The sequence below is a fragment of the Mastomys coucha genome, unplaced genomic scaffold (genome assembly GCF_008632895.1).
Source record: "Mastomys coucha isolate ucsf_1 unplaced genomic scaffold, UCSF_Mcou_1 pScaffold5, whole genome shotgun sequence".
Classification (NCBI taxonomy): Eukaryota; Metazoa; Chordata; class Mammalia; order Rodentia; family Muridae; genus Mastomys; species Mastomys coucha.
In genome coordinates, this window is record NW_022196911.1 from 71,020,909 (window position 1) to 71,042,034 (window position 21,126).

General features: G+C 49.4%; 1 protein-coding gene and 1 pseudogene across 1 annotated transcript; one reads left to right on the forward strand and one right to left on the reverse strand.

The window, feature by feature from the left end:
- Positions 1 to 268: 268 nt before the first annotated feature.
- On the reverse strand, positions 269 to 12,083 carry Serpinf1 (serpin family F member 1). Its single transcript, XM_031353601.1, has 8 exons — positions 11,956 to 12,083; positions 8,385 to 8,472; positions 6,420 to 6,618; positions 5,768 to 5,923; positions 5,078 to 5,281; positions 4,055 to 4,197; positions 837 to 1,047; positions 269 to 637 (listed from the first exon to the last, which is right to left on the reverse strand). The coding sequence occupies exons 2-8, from the start codon at positions 8,463 to 8,465 to the stop codon at positions 378 to 380; spliced, it is 1,254 nt and encodes a 417-aa protein (XP_031209461.1). The 5' UTR covers positions 8,466 to 8,472; positions 11,956 to 12,083; the 3' UTR covers positions 269 to 377.
- A 4,947-nt stretch (positions 12,084 to 17,030) lies between these two features.
- LOC116078161 lies at positions 17,031 to 17,407 on the forward strand (annotated as a pseudogene).
- Positions 17,408 to 21,126: the final 3,719 nt, after the last annotated feature.

Genomic DNA, 21,126 nt, shown 5'->3' on the forward strand with positions numbered 1-21,126 from the left:
GGGCTACACAGAGAAACCCTGTCTCAAAACAACAACAACAAAAAAAAGAGACAGATGAGGAACCCTATAGCAAGTGTTAGGAATTGTGTGTGGAGGTGCCCTCCAGGGGCAGGATGTTCCTCCTCCTCATTCATCAGCACTCCAAGAGCAGGAAATGGTGACTTTTGCAGAGCTTAAGCCAGTTCCAGTTACAAGTATGTAAATTCATGAGGACCAGTTTCTTTCCATACTAAACATGGCTTCAAACAGGAGAAGCAAGAAGCAAAAATATGAAGGAAAAGCTCTTTTATTGCAGAGGCTACATTGAAGCTACTGGCCGCCTTCCTGGAATGTCTAATCAGCCCTCCCTCTGGGGTTTTCTGTAGAGCACTGAGACATTAAGTGCTCCTGGGGTCCAGGATTCTGCCTATGAAGAGGAGGGCCCCCGTGTCATTGTCCCTCAGAACAAAGATGAAAGGTTGGCTAAGGTGATAGTCTAGTGGGAAGGTGAGGCGGACAGGCTGGAGGCCTGGGGTGGGGCTGGTTCCTGCCCCCTCCTCACTCCACTCGAAAGCAGCCCTGTGTTCCACTTGGGTGAGCTTCACGGGTTTGCCTGTAATCTTGCTGAAGTCAGGTGACTCAAACAACGACTGTAGCTCTGTGGAGATTGAGAGAGATTCCATTAACACACACACACACACACTAAAGACTGAGTCTAATGGGAGGTGGTTCTTTGTTCCCTTCCCCTGTAATAGTGTCACATGTTCCCTGAGCCACCCTCCATGGGACTCAGTTCTGTCAGCAAAGTGGAAGGCTCCAAGACTCAGCCTGAGAGGAGAGTGTTCTTGCAAACATACTCATCTCCTGCAGAGACTTGGTAACTTCGCCTTCAAAGCCCAGCTTCAGCTTGGGGACAGTCAGCACAGCTTGGATAGTCTTCAGTTCTCTGTCGATGTCATGAATGAACTCCGAGGTGAGGCTCTCCTCGATCAGGGTCAGGTTCTGGGTCACCGTGAGGGGCAGGAAGAAGATGATGCTCATGCTTCCTGCCAAGGGCAGCTGGGCAATCTAATGCAACAGAGATGCACGTGGGTTAGTCCTGAGCCAGAGAAACACCAACAGTTGCCTTCCTCTCTCCTGTAATGGGGCCCCAGTGCTGTGTTCTCCAAGCCTCAGCCTGTGCTGTAGGCTACTGGTTACTGGAAGTCCTTCCATGAGTAGGACTTCTCAGCCTCAAACCCACAGAAGTACAATGAACAAACGTTTGCTTGGGGCTTGTCTACGGTTTCTATTGCTGTGATAAAACATGACTGACCCAGGGAATGGTGGCGCACGCCTTTAATCCCAGCACTTGGGAGGCAGAGGCAGGTGGATTTCTGAGTTTGAGGCCAGCCTGGTCTACAGAGTGAGTTCCAGGACAGCCAGGGCTATACAGAGAAACCCTGTCTCCAAAAAGAAAAAGAAAAAGAGAAAAAAAAAAAAACATGACTGAAAGCAACTTGGAGAGGAAAGGATTTATTTCATCTGACAATTCGCAGGTTATCTTATCACTAAGGTGACTCGGGGCAGGAACTGAAGCAGAAGCCATGGAGGAACACTGCTTTCTGGCTTGCTTCCCATGGCTTGTTAGCCTGCTTTTTTATACCATCCAGAACCACTTGCCAAGGAGTGACACCGCCCATTGTGGACTGGGCCCTCCCGCCCTCCCACATCAATCACTAATCTAGAAAATGGTCCATGAGTTTGCCCAGAGGCCATTCTGGTGGGGGCATTTTATCAATTGAGTTTCACTCTTCTAATGACTCTAACTTGTGTCAAATTGACCACACTAATCAGGACCTGGTTCTTAGGAGCTGAAATGGAATGTCCTTCAGAGCCTGCCTGCCAGTGTTTATTGACCACTTGCTTTGTGCAGAGCATTGGACCAGAAATGAACAGTAAAATGGATCCTTTGAACAGATGTGTTGATCCTAGGGCCTGTGGAACACAGTGACTGGGCTTCTCAGAGCCCCATGGAGTCAAACAGAAATGTCATTTCTCCAGAGTGTTTCAATTATACTGCCCTGGAACTTTCTATTGTAGACCAGGCTGGCCTCAAACTTATAGAGATCCCCCTGCTTCTGCCTCTTAAGTGCTGGTATTAAAGGCATGGTCACCGCACCCCACTATTTCAAGCACTTAGATTTCCAAAGAAGCCATAGCCTAGAAAAGGTTAATAAGTACTGATTTAGTACAGAAAGAAATCAGGTACGCTTAGAGCTGTAGAATGTCAGCATGTGACATTTGTGACAAGTTGTCAAAACTCTGCTCTTAATTCTAAAGAGAGAAGCTGTCAAAAGATTTGGGCTGGGACTGTAGCCCACTTGGTAGAACACTTGCCTAACGTGCATGAAGCTGTGTGTGGTCCCCAGCGCTGTGGGGTTTGAATTGGTTTGACCCCAATAGACTCATGTGTTTAAATGTTTACCCCATGAGGAATGACACTATTACAAGGTGTGGCCTTGGTGGAGGAGGTGTGGCCTTGGTGGAGGAGGTGTGGCCTTGGTGGAGGAACTGTGTCAATTTAGGGGTGGGCTTTGAGGTCTCTATGCTCAAGCTCTGCCCAGGATAGAAAGATCTGGCTGCCTCCAGATCAAGATGTAGAACTCTTGGCTCCTCCAGCACCATGTCTGCCTGCACAATGCCAGGCTTCCCACCATGATGATAATGGACTGAAGCTCTGAACCTGTAAGTCAGCCCCAATTAAATGTTATCCTTTATAAGAGTTGCCTTGGTCATGGTGTCTCTTCATAACAATAAGAGACTAACTAAAACACATTCCTACAATACCAGCATTTGGGAGGGAGAGTGAAGAAGATCAGGAGTACAAAGTCACCCTCAGCTAGTATGTTTGAAGCCAGCATGGGCCACATGAGGCTTTCTCAAAAAGAAAAAAAGAAAGGAATGAATAAAGAAACATTTGTGCCAGGTGCTGGTGGCGCACGCCTTTAATCCCAGCACTTGGGAGGCAGAGGCAGGCGGATTTCTGAGTTCGAGGCCAGCCTGGTCTACAAAGTGAGTTCCAGAACAGCCAGGGCTACACAGAGAAACCCTTTCTCGAAAAAAAAGAAAGAAAGAAAGAAACATTTGAGTGTCAAGTCTTTTTCTTTCTTGCTTGCTTTGTTTTTGGCAGTGCCAAGGATTAAACCCAAGACCTTACTCATACTAGGCAAGCACTCTCCACTGAGGTACACCCTGGTGAGTGCCTAGTCTGTTTGTTTGTTTGCTTGTTTGTTTGTTATGTGTATGAGTGGTAGCCTGCATATCTGTCCGTAAACCACAGACATGCCTGATATCTGCAGAGGCCAGAAGATGTTGGATCCCCTGAAACTGGGATTACAAATGGTTGTGAGCTACCATGTAGGTACTGAGAATTGAACCTGAGGCTCTGAAAGAACATCCAGTGCTCTTGTAGTTGGTTTTATTGGGGCAGGGAAGTTATTTGGTTGGTTGGTTGGTTGGCTTTCTTGAGACAGGGTTTCTCTGTGTAGCTTTGGCTGTCCTGGAACTCACTCTGTAGGCTGAAACTCAGAGATCCGCCTGCCCTTGCCTCCCAAGTGCTGGGATTAAAGTCATGTGCCACCAGCTCCAGACAAGCAGCCAGTACTCTTAACCACTGAGCCATCATTCCAGCCCATTTTTGTGTTTTGAGATAGTCGTAAAGATCTCAAAGTTTTGGATCTCAAAGTGAAACTCAGACTGGGCTCTTGATCACCCTCAGCCTCCTGACTACTGGGGTTACAGGTGTGCATCACCGTCTTCAACTCTGAGTGCCAGATCTTGAAAACCCATTTTCACGACCTTGATCCTTAGAGTAAACCCTGGGAGAATGAGTTCTGATGACTACTTCTCACTCCTCTTCAAGAAAAGGAAAGCCAAAAAAAAAAAAAAGAAAGAAAAGAAAGAAAGCCCCAGAAACATTTCTAACTTGCCCAAAGTCACAGAGCAAAATTCAGAGAGCCTGCAGATCTCAGTGACCATCCGTTCCATCCCCACCCTGCCCTTCTCTGACCTCCCAACCCCCATCCCTACAGACCTTGCAGTTGAGATCAGAGTCCAAGCCATATCGTAAGATGGCCTTAGGGTCTGACATCATGGGGACTCTCACGGTCCTGTCCTCATCCAGATGAAAATCCTGGAGGGTTGTCTTTCTTGAGTCAAACTTGGTTGCCCACTGCCCTGGAAGGAAACAGATGGAGCATCCTGAGCCACTGTCACCAGAAATGCCACAGACCATGCTGTGCCTCCACTGGGCAAAGCAACCTGAGCCATCAGCATCAAGAACACAGGAGCCACTGGGTCCCAGCATGTGCGGTGTAGACCACAGGCTCCAGGCACCACAGGCGCTAGCTATCCTAACCTAGCAAACTCAGAAATAAGTGGGTGTTCTCTCCATGATGTGAATCACCAAGCCCCTTCTGTTTAAAGTGCCCTTTAATATGCTGGTGTATGCCTGCTCTCCCGTCCCCTGTGGACTTGGAGTAGGAAGCCCCAGGGCTTTCCTCTAGGTTAGGATCCACTCTTGCCACTACTACTCCATAAAATGGTCACAAGACAACTTAAAATGGAAATTGGTCAAACCATTGGTGCCACAAGCCTTTTTCTGAATAAAACAGATCTCAGATGAGGCCTGTGGAAGTGTCTCCTGATGCATTACACTGCTTAGAAGGATGCTAACAAGTAGATGACAGCAGGGGTGGGACTCCAGGAGTCCGGGGCTGCTCTGAGAGCAAGCCAGCTGAGAGGGAGCTGTGTAACCCTTACAGTGAAGATGAGGAGACACTCAGGAGAAACCTGCCCCTGCATGGCTCCTGGGGCAGGGCCAGGATTAAACCTGGTCTGATTCAAAAGCCGGAGATCTGTGCCCAGCCCCACACAGCCATTTCACTGGTCAGCTGATTCAGAAACACTTGGTATGCCGCAAGCACTGTGGCCTTCAGATCTCCCTCTGGTCTAGTACCTGCATTCAGGTTCACCACCAACCACACACACGCACACGCACACACACACACACACACACAGCCCTTCCTCGGCCAGAGACAAGTGGGGAAGCCCTCACCCTTGAAGTAAGCCACGCCAAGGAGGAGGATGCTGAGGGCACTAGGCATTTCCCTCGTGGACCGGGCAATCTTCCCTTTCATCTGGGCCTGCACCCAGTTGTTAATCTCCTGAAGGTCTATGCGAGAGTTGCCAGTGAGGATTCGGGGCCTGGTCCCATAGGACTTTTCCAGAGGGGCAACAAAGCTGGATTTTACTCGAAGTTCTTGAGAGGAAAGAGATCAAAGACGAGAGCTGAACCAGCACCCTCACTTTGAAAGCATGCCATACCCCAACTTCCTGCCCAGCATCTCCCCCCCCCCCCCCCCCCCCCCCCCCCCGGCTTGCTGGGGCATCTGCTGGCTTGCCCAAACCCTGGCTAGGGAACAATGGATTCCACCCGTTGCTTTCCCCTTCATGTTACTGCTGCCCTCCCAGACCCTCCTGCTGTCTCCCACAGCCCACTTCCTCTTCCTGTTCCTCTGTGGTCTCACAGGTCCTTTCCTGCCCACCAGTGCCAGGTCTGGCTGAGCACACACAGCCTATTGTTTAGACATCATGGAGCATACAGACAACCCGGGCCAGAAAAGCAACTGAGCTCCAGGTATCATGGCGCATGCCTGCCCTTCAGAAGCAGAGGCGACATTAGGAGTTGAGGGGCCAGCTAGGACTCCATAGACTTTGAGAGGTGGGGTGGGGGCGGGCCACTGACTCCTCTCAAACACAATTCTGGAGGCACTCTTGAGGTTCTTCTCAGGGGCAGTAACAGAGGCAAGGAGTTCCTTGTAGGTGCTATGGATGTCAGGATTGCTGATCAAGTCGTAGTAGAGCGCCCGGTGAATGACAGACTCCGTTCGCTGTTCAGCTCCTGCCGGAGAGAAAAGGACGGCAAGCTTCATACCTGCTTGTGAGCCCATGTGGGGAGGGGGGCGGGTATTAGACACCAATCTTTTTGTCCTCTGAGAGCCTGAGGAGGCCAATATTGCGGATGTTCTATCTGGACAAGAACTTCAGGGCGTGGAAAGAAAGAATGACTGCCTTGCTAGGAAGATCTCTAAGACAAGTCGAGGTTATCAGACCTACAGAGAGAAGAATGGGATGTGGTCCCGAAGTTCTCCCGGCGTAACCTACACTGTTCTGAGGAGGAACCAGGTCTGCTCATGGCAGCTGTACCCCTAGAACCTGGTTAAATGACAATAGGAGACCACTTAAGGAGCCAAGGTTGAGTGCCACGTACAAAGTGGTAGGGACTGTGTGTGTGGCCCCCACCACTCCTTTCCTGCTCCCCTGGTGGCTGCGGCAGCATGGAGACTCTGGGTAAGGGAAATTCAGGTCCATCTGAGCCGTCTTTGGTAGACACTCACCCAGAGAAAGGGCAGAGAGGGCTGTGGCCACGCTGAGTGGAGACAGCAGAATGTTGCCCGTTGGGCTGGCACTGGATCTCAGGCGGTACAGGTCGTAGCCAAAGTTGGAAACAGCTGCTGCCAACTTGTTCACAGGGACCTTGAAGAAGGGGTCATCCTCCTCCACTGGCTCCCCCGTGCTGTCAGGGACTGGGGAACCCTGGGAGGGAGACACAGTGAATGCATCACCTCCTGGTTGGGGTTGTCCTCTGGTCCTTGGGGCCATTATTCTGAGGTCAGAATGAGTGTGTGCTCTCTGACTTTGTAACCTCTGTGCTGGGAGGTGGGGAGGGGGGGGCAACTCAAAAGAGCTTGCCAGACTTGAACTGTGACCTGAGAGTCTGAAGCCCGGCCCACTTTAAAATAAAGCCCATAGGGATGGGGAGATAGCGTAGTAGATAAAGTACTGGCATGCAAGTACAAGGACCTGGGTTCAGTCCCCAGAAGCCATGGGAAAAGAGCTGGCATGAGGGTGTATGCTTATAATCTCAGCACTGGGGAAGCAGAAATGAGCAAGTCCTGAGGCTCATTGGCCAAGTCATCCTAAACTAATCAGTGTGTTCCAGCTATTTCAGAAACCAAGGCAGACAGACCTGAGGAATGACTCTGGGTTGACTTCTAGCCTACAAATACACTCTGTCTGTGTCTGTCTGTCTTCCTCACTTCTTCCCTCCCTTCCTCCTTCCCTCTGCAGGGAACCTCCCCACCGCCACCAAAGAAACCTGTCCTTAGACCACTCTTCCCTACCCAGCTTGCCGGCTGGTCCTAGTCTGCATAGGTTCTGCTGCGGACTCTCTCCCTGTCTTTCCTGACAAGCCATCTCTGACCAGACCTGAGGGGAATTTGTAGTTTTCAGCCTCTTCCTTGGGGACTTTCTGCTTTTTTTGTCTGGTTTCCAGGGCTTTGGATCAAAGCTAGGCTCTTGGTTGGCCACCCAGCTGTTATCTCCAGTCCCTGTTGTTTTTTGGTTTGGGGATTTGTTTTTAGTTTTGTGTTTGGCTTTTTTTTTTTTTTTTTTTTTTTTTTTTTTTTTTTTTTGAGACAGGATCTCACTATGTGGCTCTAGCTGTCCTGGAACTCACTCTGTAGATTAGGCTGGCCTTAGATTCAGAGATCCATCTGCCTCTGCCTCCCAAGTGCTGGGATTTTTCTATTTCGATCCATACCTACCAACCCTAGAGTAAGTGTTCATGGATAGAACTCAGTAATGCAGCACATGTGTAGCATGTGTGAGGGCCCAGGCTCCATTCCCGACAGAGATGAGTAAGTCAGTAGGTGAATATTGTCTAAGGTTTCCTAAGCCCTAATCCAAACGTAGAGCTCACAACCCAGGTCTAATATGCCCAGCTGCCTTGTCCTCGTGTGACATGACCCCGCCCCTACTTCCTCTGTATAGTGGCAGCTTCTCCAGCCCCTGAAAGGAGAAGGAGGCTATTCTTGTCTTGATACTAAAGTAACCAAGGTCTAGAAGAGTGAAGAAGGCCAGAGCCCACACTAGACCTAGGGCTGCCTCCCTGCACTCTCTTCTTGTGGGGAGCCGTGAATCTTGAGAGGCATTCGCCATGGCAGGATGGCACCTACTTCCGCTGTTAACTCCTAGTGGACAACTGTTTGCGCATGTGCATGGAGTGAAAAGGACGCCATGTCACAGCCCATCCCGGGTTACGTAGGGTAATGAGCGAACAGCCAATCATGAGCAGACACGCCACGCTGTGGGCAGATATGCCGCACTGTGGTGTATATAAGGAGTGTGGATTTGGGGCTCGACCCTTTTTTCTATGGGTGGAGACAAATAAACGTTGTTGCAGAAGGAACCTAGTGTCCGCGTGTCTTCTTCCCGGCGAGACGACCGCGCGGGCTACATCTTCTGCTGCCTGCCGAGGAGGAGCTGGGAGAGATGCTGCCCCACCAACCCACCCTACTGACCTCAGAGCTGCTGGGGACATTCTGGCTGCTGCTGTGCCCGAGCAGGGCTCCAGTCCAGAGGAGTAGCACCAGGGTCTGCATCCCGAGACTACAAAAGAAACGAGAGCAAGTGACCCACCCACACCCACACCCTCCCCTGCCACTGCACACTGCACAGGGACAAGAGTCAGGCAGGCTGAGCACCTCCCCTCCCTCCAGCTCTCAGCCCCACAGTGGACCCTTAGCTTGAGGCTTGCCATCCCTGACCTGCCCCTGCATGCCACTTTGAGCTGTGCCTCCATGGTGGTTCCTGTCAGGAGACCCACCTTCCAGTCTAAGCTCCAGAGCGGTGAAGAACCAGCAGCAGGCTCTTCAGCCCTCAAGAAAATGCTCTAGCACAAACATACCCCAAGGCCCAAGGCTTTTCCATGGAGGCACGCGGCCAGCTCATTTGGTAGGATTTGGAACCCTGTCTCAGGATGGGAGCAAAGCCCAGGTCATAGACTTACAGAACATCTGGTCTGGTCCGGCTATCCACCAATAGTTCTCTGACCAACGCCTATGCTAAAGACACACACACTTTTTTTTTTTTTTAGGTAGGTTCTTGAATATGTAGCCCAGGCTAACCTTGAAGTTGCAGCTATCCTCCTCCATTTGCCTCCTGAGTACTACAATTCCAGGTGTGAGCCATCAAGCCTAGCTTGACTCCCTTCTTCTATTTCAAGAGCAATTCTTAGGAGGGTGTGAACTAGGTCACACTGCCCGGGATCAAACCTTGACTCTGGGTCTTCATAGCTATCTAAAGAATAAAGCCCTACTTGAGAGGAGAGGAGAGGAGAGGAGAGGGTGCAAGTTCTCTCTATATAGTATAGTAGTATTGACTTACTTCTACAAGGGTTAAATTTTAAAACATCTCTCTTTTTTCCCTTTTTGAGACAATCTTACTATATTTAGACTGCCCTTGGACATGTGACCCTTCTGTCTCTGCCTCTTCTGTGCTGAGGTTACAGGTGTGCATAGTCACACCTGCCTAGGCAATTCTCAGCCGACCTTAGCAGCGCCAGGAGTCAGGAAGCCCTCAACTGTCTCTTCAGCAGGCTTCTCTTGTGAAGGGCCATATCTTCTTCCCCTTCCTAGTATGGAAACAGCTCAGAACCCCAGACCCTTCCTTCCTTCAGGTTAAACAACACCAGTTTTGGGTGAGACCTCCCATTTCCCTCTCTCTCCCTAAGCAATGACCTTTTCTGCTCAGACTCTGGCCTGGCACTTGGACCACAAGACAAAACGGAAACCTGGGCTCTGTGTCCTCACACATTGAGTCTAGGGGAGTGAGACAGGAGCCGCAAGTCAGAAAAGACCACTGGCTGTCCTAGTGTGCCCTCCACCTGCACACACCGCTGTGACCCCTCTGCTCCATCGCCATTCTTTCACGTAACACTCGCCCTCCCCCACCGGACACATACATCACTAGCTTTTCTGACTTCCCAGAAAAAAAATTGATCTGAGATGTTAGGAGTCCGCCGTCGGCGGCTACGGTCCTTAAAACTAAGTCAGACAGTCCATGGGACAGATGTAGTACATGAAGGGCAACAAGGGAAGGACTCTGTACTTACTCTGCTTTTGGCAGCACCACCAGCAGAAACCAACCTGGCTCTTTCTAACACCTCATCTATAGCAGATCTCCTAGTGGGAATTTTAGGGACCTCTGTGTTCTCATCCAGGGTCACTGCCACCCAGCTGCTCAGGGAGGAACTCCATCAGAACAACAGAGAAAGTAATACAGATCTAGGCTTATTGTCCTCCCTCCCAGCCCTACCCACCACAGGCAGCAGCCTCCCTTGGCTGAGCCTCAAGAGCGTGATTTATCAGAAAGGTGCACAGAAAGGCACCTCTGGTCCCTCTGGGTAGGTAGCAACTGAGAAGGGAGGAGATGGTCACCCTGGGCGTCCTCTTCTAGGAAGTAAATGAGGTATGCTTGCAGATGGGACCTTCTGGAGTTCCTCTGGGGTTTAAGTTACCATGTGGTTAGGCTGAGGACTGAATCTGAGGTGGGACACCTGGTGTGCATGGGGAGACACAGAGGTCCAGTGCTGGCCCAAGAGCTATAATCAGGGACAGGTGCTAGGAGAATGTCTTAATGCTTCACCCCAAGCCACAAGAATAAAGGAAGTGGAAACCCTAAAGGGCAGAAAGTGAGGGTCTGCAGCAGGGGCCACACAGGACACATGCAAGACCCTGGCTGCAATAAATAGATTGGGAAGGCAGCCCTTGGCTAGCCAGGGGCATTTGTCCAAGCCATCCTGTCCAAAGGGCAGTGTCCAAGCCAGATTTCTTGGCTCCACAGGGAGGAGGGTACGGGGAGAAGGGTCAAGATTCTCCCCTCTGAGCCAAGGTCGGCCTTCCCATGTGCCCCAAGTCAAGAGGCACAGAAACTGGGATGTTGTGGTCTCACATCCAAGCTGAGAAGACAAATGGGAGCCAGTACATGTGTTTCAGATTAAACCCAGTCGGGAGACAAACATGTTGCTCCTCCTCCTCTCAGAGCCAAGCTGTCTTCAGGCCACATGGCAGTGACCATGTGGACAGTGCAGGGGAGGACACCTCTCTCTCCACTGGCTCAAGGACTGTTTCCAGGGGTTCAGTCTGGCTGGCTGATGGCTACACCACTCATTCCCGGAGACAGTTTGTCATTTTGGTTTTTTTTTGTTTTGTTTTGTTTTTTCCTGAAATCTTGGCATCTGAATCAGCCTGAGACACCCCATAATTGTACCTCCCAACACCCCAGAAAGGCCAGCCCTGGAGAACAGAACTCTCTGGTCCCCACCCATCCCCCTCAGCCTGGGGGCTGAACTGATGGGCAGCTAAGGTCCAGACAGTGGCTGGCTCTTGGAAAGCCAGTCTCTTTTCTTTGACTCAGACCACTCCCTGCCATGGCTTGCCTCCGGAGGTAAAAGGGCTGCGGGAGGGTAGCCAGACCCCACGACCAGCTAGGCTAGATGGTGCTTCTTGTTTGTTTACAAGAGGCCATGACCTAAGAGAACGGGAGGAAGCTGGACAGAGAACCCAGTGGGCATCCCATCCCAGCAGGACTCAGGCAGCCTGCTGCCCCTTGCACCGAACCAGCACCGAAAAGCAACAATCTGAATGGAGCCAGGCTGGGCTGCAGGAAGATCACCTCCCTTGCTCACTTCTGGTGGAAGCAACTCCAGGGAGAGCCCAGTCTGTAAGACTATAGCCCCTTTGGGGTACTGATGAGTCCAGTCCCAGAGCTTAGCTCCAAGCTTCCCACCACCCACCACCACATTGTTTCCCAACTCCATTCAACCCCGACTCCCACCCCTCCAGCCTCTCCTATTGTCGCAGTGGTATATAGTGAATGGCTAATAGAGTCCTGGCCCTCTGTTCCCCATTCTCTCTCCCCTCTCATCTGTTCACCTTGGTTCCTAAGCTTCAGGGGCTACTATAACCCTACCTCCACCTCCTTGCACCCCTCTTTTCTGCTCTCTGAAGTGCCCTTGCCACTCCCAGTCCCTCTAGCTAGGGAGCCTCTCCCATATCTGTCTTCCCCAGGCTAGACCAGGAGCTGCCTTACCGGTGGTCTGCTGCAGTTCCTCTCACAGCCTGCACTCTGAGGGGCTCCAGGAAGCAGTGAAGGGAGAAGCTGCCTCTCAACCCAGCGTCCAGCAGGCTTCAGATTACAGCTACTCCCTTCTTAAAGTGCCCTGACTCCATTTGGAATCTGTGATTGCATCATTGTCTGGTGTTAACTTTAACCCACTGCTGCCTTTCCACCATGTGGCCCCAAGACCTCACATTCACATCACCCTCCTCTTCCACCACATCTCCCTTGAGCCTTTATCTTCCTTCACTGGGACCCTCCACATGATGGCTAACTTCAGGGGTACTTAGGTCAGCCTGGGGTAGGTCATGAGTCTGAACTTGAACATCTGAGAGGATTGGCTGAGAGGCAAGCTGCATAGAGAGAAAGTGAACTGGTGTGAAGATGCTGAGTTCTTCCAGGTGCTTGGCTCTGGCTCTACCTGCAATTTGAAGCAAGAGAATTCTCCCTCTCCCGGAAAATGAAGGAATGGGAGGATGATTGCAAAGGACAGCAGGGTGGGTGGGTACTAGAGAGTTGGCTCAGTGCATGAGAGCACTGGCTGCTCTTGCAGAGGACGTGAGTTCCATTCCCAGCACACACACCATGGGCTCATAACTGCCTGTAACTCCAGCTCCAGAGAATCTGATGCCATCTCCTGGCCTCCTCAGGTACCACAGAGAGAGAGAGAGAGAGAGAGAGAGAGAGAGAGAGAGAGAGAGAGAAGGAGGGAGGGAGGGAGGAGGAGAGGGATGGGAAGAGGGAGAGGGGGAGAGAGAGAAATAAATGCTTAGCCCAGTAGTAGTGGCACACACCTTTAATTCCAGCACTTGAGAAGCAGAGGCAGGTGGATCTCTGTGGGTTTGAGGCCAGCCTGGTTTACAGAGTAAGTTTCAGGATAGCCAGGGCTACACAGAGAAACCCTGTCTTGAAGAAAGGAAGAATATTTATATATATGTATGTACATATACACACACACACACACACACACACACACAACCTTTAAGAAGAAAAGAAAGGATTGTGGGGAAACACCTGAGCAGAGGGAGAGAGGGAGAGATGGGGTTTGCAGGACACCCATCCTCAGAGGAGGCCCTCCCTTACTAGAGGCTGTCTGCATAGAAGAACACATGCACTCAGCTTGCCCTGGGGCGTTAGAACTCAGAATGCAGTTTCAAAACTAAAGCACTGACAGGAGCAGTGACTGGGGACCCCAGGTTGAATCCCCCTTATCCAAAATCAGTAGGAACCAAAAAGCAAACAAAAATGTTTTGGATTTGGGATCTGGAATATTTGCATCTACATAAGAGATCGGGGATGAAATTCAATTCTAAACTAGAAATTCATTTGTTTCATATAACACTGAATACACAGAGGCTGAAGGTACTCTTAGTGTTTTCATAGCTGGTATGGTGCCACTTGTTCATGATGCCAACACTTGGAAGGTAGGGCAGAAGGTCAAGAGCAGCCTTGGCTACTCAGTGAATTTGAGGTTAGCCTGGACTACATGAAAACCTGTGTCATGAAACAACGAAAGAAAAAAAAATTGGTGAGTGAGGTGACTCATCAGGTAAAAGTGCTAACCACTAAGCCTGAAAACCCGAGTTGTGTCCACGGCACGCACATGGAAGGAGAAGGCCAACTTCAACATGTGGTCCTCTGTCCCCTGCATGTGCCATGGCTTGTGCACACCCACACCCACCCACACACACTACATAAATAGTTGTAATGATTAGTTTTTAAAGAACAATATTTTTGTTAATCTTGTTTATGGAACGAAGTTCACGCACATTGAACTGTCAGCTGTGTAGTATGGGATCCGCTCCAGGAAGCTAAAGGTTTTGGAATGCTTCATGTTGCAGCTACTCTGATTAAAAGTATTGCTTTCTGGGCCAGGTAATGGTAGCATATACCTTTGATCCCAGCATGTGGGAGGCAGAAGCAGGTAGATCTCTGTGAGTTCTAGGCCAGCCTGGTCTATAGAGTGAGTTCCAGGATATCCAAGCCTACACAGAAAAATCTTGTCTCTAAAAACCACTAATAAAAAAAAAAAAATCTTCCTTTCTAAACCTATACAACAAATATTTCTAGGCTGCCTAATGAAGCCTAGTCGCCATTCAGAGAAGGCTCAAAAGAGAGAAAGTTTTGGGAACTCTGCAACCATCCTTGGGAAGGGCTACAGAAAGCAGAGCTTGGACCATCGAGACTTTGTAAAGGGCAAAGTTCAGCTCTGTAGGAAGAAGAGTGTCAACAATCAGAGTCCAGCTTTCAATGAAACCTGTGGAGCGCCTCTAGGCAAAGCACTGTGTTAGGGGCAAAGGCACTTGCGGTCTAAGCCGGGCTACATGAGTTTAATCCTTGGAACCCAGGTGGAAGGAATGTGCTGACTCCACAAAGTTGTCCTCTGATCTGCACATGTGTGCATGTGCGCGCACCCACACACAGTGTCAAAAAGCAACAAAAATGCTGTTTGAAAAAACGTCTCATTCAGTCTCCCATCACCCAGTGCTACATTCTGAGCACAGGTGGTACTGTGTCTTTCCTGGTTGGTCGATCCGTTGGTTTGAAACCTGGCCTCACTAGCCCAGGCTGGCCTGGAACTCACAGTTATCCTCTTGCTTCTGCAAGATGAGCCCATCATGCCTACCATGTTATTTAAGCAATACCTTATTCTATAAAGCAAATTTAGGCAGGCAGGATGGCACACTCCTGTAATCCTAGGACTTGAAAAGTGGAAGGAAGATCAGGGGTTCACATCAATCTTCCATAAGAGTTGGAGACTAGGGTGGCAGTTCCCTGAAGTCTCTGTAAGCCTGACCAATGCAGATACAGATGATCGCAGCCAACCATCAGACTGAGTTCAGGACCCCAGTGGGTATGCTGGGGGAAGGATTGGAGGAGCAGAGGGGGATTGCAACACCATAGGAAGAACAATGTCGGCTGCCCCAACATTGGGACCACCCAAAGCTCCCAGGAGCTAGACCACAAACGAAGGAGTGTACATGGAGGGATCCATGACTCCAGATACATATGGCCTTGTCTGACATCAATGGGAGGGGAGGCCCTTGGTCCTGTGGAGGTTTGATGCCCCACTGTAGGGGAATGCTGCAGCAGTGGGGTAGGAGTGGGTGGGGGAACACCCTCATAGAAGCAAAGGGGAGGGGGGAGATGGAAGATGGGATGGGGGATTGTGGAGGGGTAACCAGGAAGGGGGATATCATTTGAGATGTAAACGAATGGAATGATTAATTAAAAAAAATTTTTTTTAAGAGTTGGAGGCTTATCTGGGGCTACATGAGACCCTGTCTCAAAAAAAAAAAAAAAAAAAAAGGAAAAGAAAGAGATGTCTCTGAAAGTAAAAAAGTACTTGTCACTAAACATGAGGATATGAGTCAACCCCTAGCCCCCACATGGTGGAAGGAGAGAAATGACTCCCACAAGTTATTCTCTGATCTACACAGGCAACCAATGGCATATACAGAAACACACAAACAGATAAGAAGTAGTTGGGTGCAGTGGTGCACATGGAATTCCAGCATTCAGGAGACAGAAGTAGAATTGTTGGAAATGTAAGGCCAACATAAAGACCTACACCCAAAGAAGTATAAACCATAAGGAAAAAAGATGGATGACCAATGTGACATTAAAGTTAGAAATCTCTCTTCACACTGTGTAAATATTCCTGTAAAAGGAAGAGAAAATGCAGCCACACCAAAACTGTAAATCAATGAGAAAACCAGAAACAAGTCAAGAGAAGGCTGGAAGGCTCACTTGCGGCCCATGCAGGGGCCTGAATTACGTTCTCAGTACCCGCATCAAGCCAAAGAATCAAAACCATCCGTAACTCCAGCTCCCTGAGATCCAACACCCATTTCTGGCTTCCACCAGCATCACTCACAGGTGTGCACACATACACACCAATAAAAATAAAGATCAAAACTGGGCTATACAGAGACACCCTGTCTCGAAAAACAAAACAAACAAAAAAAAAAAAACAAAAACAAAAACAAAAAATTAGGGATGGAGGGATAGGGAGGTGGAAGTGGATCTGGGAGGAACTGAGAGGCATTGGGTGAATACAATAAAAAAATTATATGAAATCCTCAAAGATGCTTACAAAAATTCAAGAGGTCCTGGAGAGTTGGCTCAGCAGTTAAGAGCATTTGTTGCTCTTGCAGAGGACTCCAGCCCAGTTTCCAGAACCCACATGGTGGCTCACAACATCCTAACTCCACTTCCAGAGGATCCAATGCCCTCTTCTAACCTCTGTGGGCACCAGGATTGCATATAGTGCACAGACATGCACACAGGCAAAACACTTATAAGATAAAATAAATTACACAAAGGCATTCCATAGGGCCAGGAATGAGGCTCAGTAGAGAGCACTTTCCCTGGTATATAAAAGTCCCTCAGCTGGTGTGGCACCTTTAATCCAAGCTCTCCCAAAGCAGAGGCAGAAGGATTTCTGTGAGTTCAAGGCCAACCTGGTCTACATAGCCAGTTCCAGGACAGCCAGGGGGATATAATAGAGACATCCTACCTAAAGCCCCACCAAAAAAAGGTGAGGGACCTGTGGCTGGAGAGATGGCTTAGTGGTTAAGAGCACTGACTGCTCTTCCAGAGGTCCTGAGTTCAATTCCCAGCTAAAATTTTTTTTAATTTTTTATTATTATTTAAATTTAAATGAATAAGTAAAAGGGGGGCTGGGTTTGATTCCCCAAATCACCAAGAAAAAAATGTTATCATTGCTAATAGTCAAATTAAAACCATAAGAACTCCTGTTGCACAGTCCCCCCCCTTTTTTTTTAAAGAATTACTTATTTATTTTATGTATATGAGAACACTGTTGTTGTCTTCAGACACACCAGAAGAGGGCAGCGGATCCCATTACAGATGGTTGTGAGCCACCACGTGGTTGCTGGGAATTGAACTCAGGACCTCTGGAAGAGCAGTCGGTGCTCTTAAGCACTGAGCCATCTCTCCAGCCCCTGTTGTGTGCTCTTATCAGGATGATAAAATTTAATCACGTGGAGCACCGAGACCAAAGACTAAAGCTGGAAGACTGAAAAATGCAGACCACCAAGACACTGCCGGTTCCTCCAGTTCTGATCCGCTCCTGTACCAGGGTACCAGGCTTGTGTCTGCCTCCCTGAGTACACCAGAGGCCCCATCTAAACAGCCTGCCTGAGGCAGCTCCCTCTCCAGGTGTCCAGACCAGTGTTATTTCCTGGGACCTTGACACAGCAGCCAAGTTTATGGGTGCTGGGGCCGCCACAGCTTGTGTGGCTGCAGCAGGGGCTGACATTGGCACACTGTTTAGTAGCTTGATAATTGGCTATGCCAGAAACCCGTCTCTCAAGCTCTTCTATGCCTTTCTGGGTTTTGCCCTGAGGCCATGGGTCTCTTCCGTTTGATGGTCGCCTTCCTCATCCTCTTTGCCTTGTGAGGCTCTGTGGGGTCACCCTGCCATCCCTACTGCTTGGACTCCATGCCAGTCCTGGTGCTGGAGTGTGCAGAGCTTTACCATTAAACAACAACATTTCTCTAAAAAAAAAATAATAATTAGTTAATCAATCAATCAATCATGTGACAACAACAGCGTCCCCATGGGCGTGAAAAATGAGGAACTCTACCCATCACAAGTGTATGTTCCTATGGCAACTGTGAAGAACAACAGTAAATGCTAACATCCTGTGTGATTGCATGCAGCAACCCCGACCGTTAAAGGTGAACCACTCCGAAGCAAAAGCCGAGTGTTCTGTTTCTAAATGCAAGCACCAAACGCCTCCCACGGGACCAGAGGTGCAGCTCTGATAGGGTCCTTGCCTGGCATGCATGAGGCCCTAGATCCCATCCCCCACTCCACCGAAGAGTAAAACGAATATGTGAACGCGAGGCAGTTTTCACAGGAACACTGGAGCTGTCTGGAGGGTCCTCAATCCACTGGGTTCACACTTGCTGCTGTTCCAGTGCCAGTGCCTCCCGGGGCTGCACCTGAAGAAGGGGACTGCCTAAGAGGGCTCTGTATACACATGGCTCCTACCAAGCCAATCGCCACAGATGCACGATGGCAAAGCCTTCTGGAAGCAACTGGCTGCCAAGGGCTCTGATAAGAGAGCACCCTCTACTGGAAGGGTGGAGAAACCTCGTTGTTTCAGTCTCGGTTCTGTGGGATTCCAGGAAATTAGACAACATTGGAAGTCCACCAAACAGACTTGCAGAACTCTCTTCCAGTGTCTACTACGAGAAGTTACTCAAGACTTCAAAAGAGGTCTGCACTTCCAGGGTATAGCTGGTAGTACTTGCTGTGGAGCCAAACAACGTGGAGCAAGCTGCTCCCACACAACAAACCAGCGAGCAAGAGAGAGAGAGAGAGAGAGAGAGAGAGAGAGAGAGAGAGAGAAGGAGGGAGGGAGGGAGAGAGAGGGAGAGAGAGAGAGAGAGAAGGAGGGAGGGAGGGAGGGAGGAGAGAGAGTCACAGAGAAACACAGAGAGAGACAGAGAGAGGGAGGGAGGGAGAGGGAGAGACAGAGACAGAGAGACAAAGAGACTCTTAGGACTGAGGGTATAATCTACAGAAGAGCGTTTCCCTAGGATGTACAAGACCCTGAATTTAATCTGAACACTGAGAAAAAAGGGGAAAAACCTTTGATTATCTCAAATTCTCCTTTTTATGATACACCCCTAAAGTCACTACCCACTTCCCTCACCGCCATGACGTAAAGAACTGTTTGCTCTTATGTCCTCAGTCTCGACTCCTACTTCCTCCTCACCTCTGCTTCTGTGTCCATCTCCTCTGAAACTACTGTAACGTGACTTGTGTTGACTGCCACATGGAAACTCTCTTCAGTAGCAGGCAGCAGAGCGAGCTCCTTCTTCTCAAAGCCCCTTCTCTCTCGTCGCCATTTTCTCCCACCTTAAGCACCCTACCTTTTCTGTCTCTGCTTGTTAATCCTTGGAACCTTCTCCTTTCTATGAACAGAATCTATCCTTAAGGGATTTCTTCTAGTTCAGTGTCCCCCTGCCCCCACTGTGAACAAAACCGAGGGCCTTGCACATGCTCAGCGGGAGCTCCACCCAGCCCCTAGCTCCATGACTTAAAGCATCTCTATGCTGTCTGATATACACTTCCAGCTTTTACCAAAATATTCAGTCAACTCCTTGACATTCAAAATGGGCGACCTCAAAGCCATAGTCAGCAGGCCCATGCCTTCCAGATCCACATGGTAGCCCAGAAATGAACTCACAGGACACTTCCAACAGCAAAACTGTATGCTACTAATTAGCTCAAGTGGCAGAAATAACTCTAATTTTCCCAGACAAAATGGGGCATATGATTGGCCTGTATTAGAGGAACATTGCCATTATAACATGTTTAAAGAGCGAATCTCCCGACCACCCTACAATCTTTCTGCCCCCTGGCTTGGTCAAAGGCACCACCCTACCCATTTCTTACAAGAACCCAGGAATTGCAAGGACAAATCCCATCATCCTTGAGTCCTTCCTTCTCTTACCCGCTATGGTCTAGCCACAGATTCTATGGCTTTGATCTGCACCCTGGGTGGGTGAACCCACCAGTCTTCTTGTTCCCACTTTATCCCATCCAGAAGCCACGTGAGCCTTCCACAGCCAAGCTCAGACCCAGCGTCTCACAAGTCCGAAGCTTCCCCGGGAAGGGGCATTGCTGTACACAACACGGGCTAACCTTGAAAATGTGAGGCAAGAAACCCAACAGATGCATGAGTCTGTAAATTGAGCTAGAACCAGCTCAGTGGTAGAGCATTGGGTTCAATCCCTAGAACTGCCAGGCTGGGGCAGGGCAGGGGAACGGAGGAAAAGACTTTCTAAGTCTTTCATGCAAAACAAAAAGCTGGGGGAAAGGGCCAGCAAGATGGCTAAGCAGGTAAAGTAGCTTGCTGCCAAGGCCAGGGCCTTGAGTTGGATCCCTGAAACCCACATGGTAAAATAAGAGAACAGACGCCTGCAAGTTGTTTTCTCACCTCTACTTTCACATTATGGCACAAGTGCGTGCGAGCACACACACACACACCTCTACTTACACATTATGGGACAAGTGTGTGCGCGCGCGCATGCGCACACACACACACACACACACACACACACACACACACAATCGTAAATAAATCATAGATAAGTAAGTAAAATGCCAGATGTGGTGGTGTATACTTAAATCCTAGCACATGGGAGGCAGAAGCCAGCAGCTCTCTGTGAGTTTGAGGCCAGTCTGGTCTACATAATGAGTAACAGGTAAACTAAAACTATACAGTGAGATCTAGTCTCAAAAACAAAACAGACAAAACACAACTAACTAACTAACTAAATGTAAAAATTTCAAATTAACCACACACCAGGGGTCTGGAGAGCCGGCTCAGCGGTAAGCATGGTGCTGTTATGCAGGACTGGAGTTCTGTTCCCAGCACCCCCAGTAGGCTGTTGTCAACCACCTGTAAATCCATCTCCAGGGCATTTGGACACACTCTTCTGTCCTGAAGGCAGCTGCTGTCATGGACATATACCCAACCCCCCAACACCCACACATACCCACTCATAGACACACATACACCCACCCTCCCACACACATACCCACTCATGGATACATACCCACACACACACACACACACACACACACTACCCCACGCGCATACATACCTACACATAATTAAAAACAAAATTAAAATCTTTTTTTTTTTAAAGTCAGGGAATGCCAGGAAGTGGTGGCAGGTGTCTTTAATTCCAGTACTTAGGAGGCAGAGGCTGGCAGATCTCTGTGAGTGTGAGGCCTGCCTGGTCTACAAAGGGGGTCCAAGACAGCCAGGGTTACACAGAGAAATCCTGTCTACAAAATACAAAAGGAAAAAGAAGGAAGCAAGAAAGGAAGGAAGGAAGGAAGGAAGGAAGGAAGGAAGGAAGGAAGGAAGGAACAAAGGAAGGAAGGAAGGAAGGAAGGAAGGAACAAAGGAAGGAAGACAGACAGAAAGATAGAAAAAGGGAGAGAGGGGTAAGGGAGAGAGGGAGGGAAAAGAGAGGGAGTGAGTCAAGAAAAGATGGCTCATCAGGTAAGAGCACTTGCTACTCTCTCAGTGACCTAGGTTCGGCTCTCAGCACCCATATGGTGTATCAGAAACCTGTAAGCCCTGTTTCAGA

Excerpts from the sequence above, each read along its gene's own strand:
- Serpinf1 (XM_031353601.1), bottom strand. The coding sequence starts at position 8,465 with ATGCAGACCCTGGTGCTACTCCTCTGGACTGGAGCCCTGCTCGGGCAC. Across the intron at positions 5,282-5,767 it reads CAGAATTGTGTTTGAGAGGA|AACTTCGAGTAAAATCCAGC; the intron begins GTCAGTGGCCCG and ends TTTCCTCTCAAG. Across the intron at positions 1,048-4,054 it reads ACTCTGATCTCAACTGCAAG|ATTGCCCAGCTGCCCTTGGC; the intron begins GTCTGTAGGGAT and ends CTGTTGCATTAG.